The 2,813-nt window shown below is 65.9% G+C and overlaps 1 protein-coding gene across 1 annotated transcript; it reads right to left on the reverse strand.

Moving 5' to 3' along the window:
• Window positions 1-916: 916 nt before the first annotated feature.
• On the reverse strand, window positions 917-2,622 carry LOC109488738 (the record flags this gene model as incomplete). The annotated part of the gene is made up of 5 exons (XM_034653225.1): window positions 2,493-2,622; window positions 1,910-2,020; window positions 1,631-1,732; window positions 1,350-1,375; window positions 917-1,213 (listed from the first exon to the last, which is right to left on the reverse strand). Coding segments are annotated over exons 1-5 (556 nt in total), but the record flags the coding sequence as incomplete, so codon positions are not given.
• Between the last annotated feature and the right edge of the window lie 191 nt (window positions 2,623-2,813).

Genomic DNA, 2,813 nt, shown 5'->3' on the forward strand with positions numbered 1-2,813 from the left:
TACCTTGTTCCAGTTGAGGTTGTGGGACTCCCTGGGTGGCTGTTCCTGTGGCCGGGACCCCAGAGCCAGCATAAGCGCCAAGACCAGCACGCAGGTCAGCCTCCCCGGTCCCATTGTCACCCTCCTTCCTCGGCCACCAGGGCACTGAGTTTCAATCTCCCCACCCACCTGACCCTGTTGTGAGCGTCCAGCCAACCCGGAGCCTTGAGCTAGCCTGGGGTGGGGCAATGGGGAGGGAGAGGGGCCTTGGGGTCCAGACGGATGGCCCAGGGGTTCAGCCTGTGGGTGCTGCCTGATTTTGAAGGCCATCGTGCTCCCACGTGAGATCCCTGGCCTCCCATCCTAGCCCCCCGGAAGGAGAGGCAAAGAGCCGGGAGGGGTCACTGTGAGTCACTTCATAGGGATACTTGCATGTGAGAAGCAGGACCACCATGAAGACGGGGCTCAGACGGCGCCGGCGTGACACCGGGCTGTCCTCTCTGTGCCGAGCAGGTGCCGACGGGCAGGGCTGGGGGATGTGTGTGTGCACGCCCACCCCCTACCCTGCGTGCACCGCGCTTCTCCATGAGCGATGGGCAGCCCCCAGCCCAGCTTCTGCCGATGGCCCGGGCTTCTGCCACAACGTCGGTCACGGCCCCACCAGACCACAGGGGGGCCCACAGGCTCGGGCCCTCTGGAATCCCCAAGCCCCAGGCCAGGGAGAGCCACGCGCTTGTGCCCTGGGCACGGTGGCACCCAGTCAAGCACCCTGGTGGGCACCCATTCCCACCGTGGCAGCGGCACCTGTCCGGACCCCGAGGCTCTGCTCTAACTCGGCAGACAGCCCTCCTGCTGGCCCAGGGACCATAGTGACCTCTGCTCGCGGAGCAACTGCCCCCAGCCCAGCCCCCACTCTGGAGCCAAGATCTGTGTCCACGTGCCCCCACCCGGAGCTGCTTGTGTGCTGGGTGGTCCAGCTCTGGGTGAGCCCCCCCACACCCATCCTCCTCCCCCTGCACCGACGGGAGCCCCAAGAGGGCAGCGCCCCATCTGCCATTTCTGCCCGCGCTCGGCAAGCAGGTGAGACGCATCTCTAGGGCTTTGTGGAACCGCTTTATTTGGAACAGCAGCCCGCCCCACACCAAGCTCCCAGGTGGCTGAGCAAGGAGCCCAGCGCCTGGCCAACCTCTCAGGACTCGGCGGGCACCGTCCCCCCTGGAGGTCGAAGCATTCACTGAAAACCAAGAAGAGCACTGGGGGACCCCAGATTCACCGCGAGGGGTGTCTGCCCCTACCCCAGTCCCCGGCCCTTCACGACAGCAGAGCCCTGGGGTGTAGGATCCAGGGCGATGCTCGGGAAGGCAGCTTACCTGGAAAACCTTGCGTGCACAGGTGACTGGAAGGGCAAGAAGAGCTGTAAGGGTGGGGGCCTCACCTGGCTGCCGGGGCACCCAGGACACACTGTGGCCACCCCGCTCTGCCCACAGCCTCGCCTGAGACGGGGCCGGCCCTGCAGGCCTGGCTTTGGGCAGGGAGCGGGTGACTCTGGGAAGAGCTCCCACCCCAGTCCTGCCCGGCTCCCTGAGGCCTGGAGGGGCCCGGAGACCAGCGGAAGTCAGCCAGGAGCCCTTGGGCATTGGGCGACACTCACAGTCCTGCTGCAGCATGGCCTGCTGCTGAGGCAGGAAGCCCAGGCCCTTGCTCCACCGGGCGAAGAGACGCATGGCCTCCTGGCTGGCCAGCTCCGTCCGGCCTGTGGGGCAGGAGGGGAGCCTCAGCTCGTGTGCCCCAGGCCCCAGCCACCCCTCCTGCAGGGGGAGGAAGGACAGGGATGAGGCTCTGGGACCCTGGGGGCGCAGGGCTCAACACAGACAACGTGGCTGCCCGTGGCAGGAGTTTGTGGGGCCGGCCCGTGGTCTCTGCCACTCACTCTACAGCTCCACGGTGCTGAAGGCCTCGTCCTTGAACTCTAGCTGGGTGAGCACGATGGCGTGGTCCCTGAAGTTGGTACCCAGCACCCGGTAGTCCAGCACGCCCAGGGCTGGGAAACACATGCCCCCCGGGTGAGCATCAGACCTCACAAGAGGCCCCCCCCAGGAAGCTGAGAGCTCCCGAGCATTGTCCCCTGGTCCCCAGAGCCAGCGTACAGAGGGCCTCAGGGACAGATGGCAGTTGAGAGCCCGTCCCAGCTCGTGCTGGGGTAACACTCCTCCGATCCTGTCCCCTCGGGGGCACCACCAGAGAGGGAAGCCCAGGGTCCTTGCTGGGCACGCCAGGTCGAGCCCTCTGTCCTCAAGATCAGGGTCAAACCTCTGACAAAATGAGTCCTTTCACTTCCTGGTGGAAGTCTTGGGGATGAACCGGCCCGCTCCCCTTCCCACGGCACTGGTCAGACGGCAGGGCATGCCCACCCAGGCTGCCGGCAGCAGAACCCACCGGGGACGGCCCTGGAAGTGAGCCAGTCCCCACGCCACCACGCACCCTGCATGAGACCACAGAGGCTGTCGCCTTACAGGGGTTCTCGAACACCCATCCAGAGTTCTGTCTCAGCAGCACCGCCACGTTCACGTCACACCTCTCCAGCCTGGAAGAGACACCGCCGTCTTTGGCTCAGGGTCCGGACTCAGGACCAGAAGAGACAAGGGTTCCACCACCTGGACCCGGCCNACAAGCATGCCGCACAGGGGATCCTGGCTGCCACTGACAGCCCCCATTACCTGGAAACCTTGTCCTCCAGAGAATCCAACCTGGCCTGGGAACGAGCAGGCACGAGAGCCCTGCAAAGTGCAAACCGGTTCCTGCCACCCGCAAGAGGCCTCCCGTGCTGGAGCCAC

This window comes from Ailuropoda melanoleuca, unplaced genomic scaffold (genome assembly GCF_002007445.2).
Source record: "Ailuropoda melanoleuca isolate Jingjing unplaced genomic scaffold, ASM200744v2 unplaced-scaffold74123, whole genome shotgun sequence".
NCBI classification, from domain to species: Eukaryota; Metazoa; Chordata; class Mammalia; order Carnivora; family Ursidae; genus Ailuropoda; species Ailuropoda melanoleuca.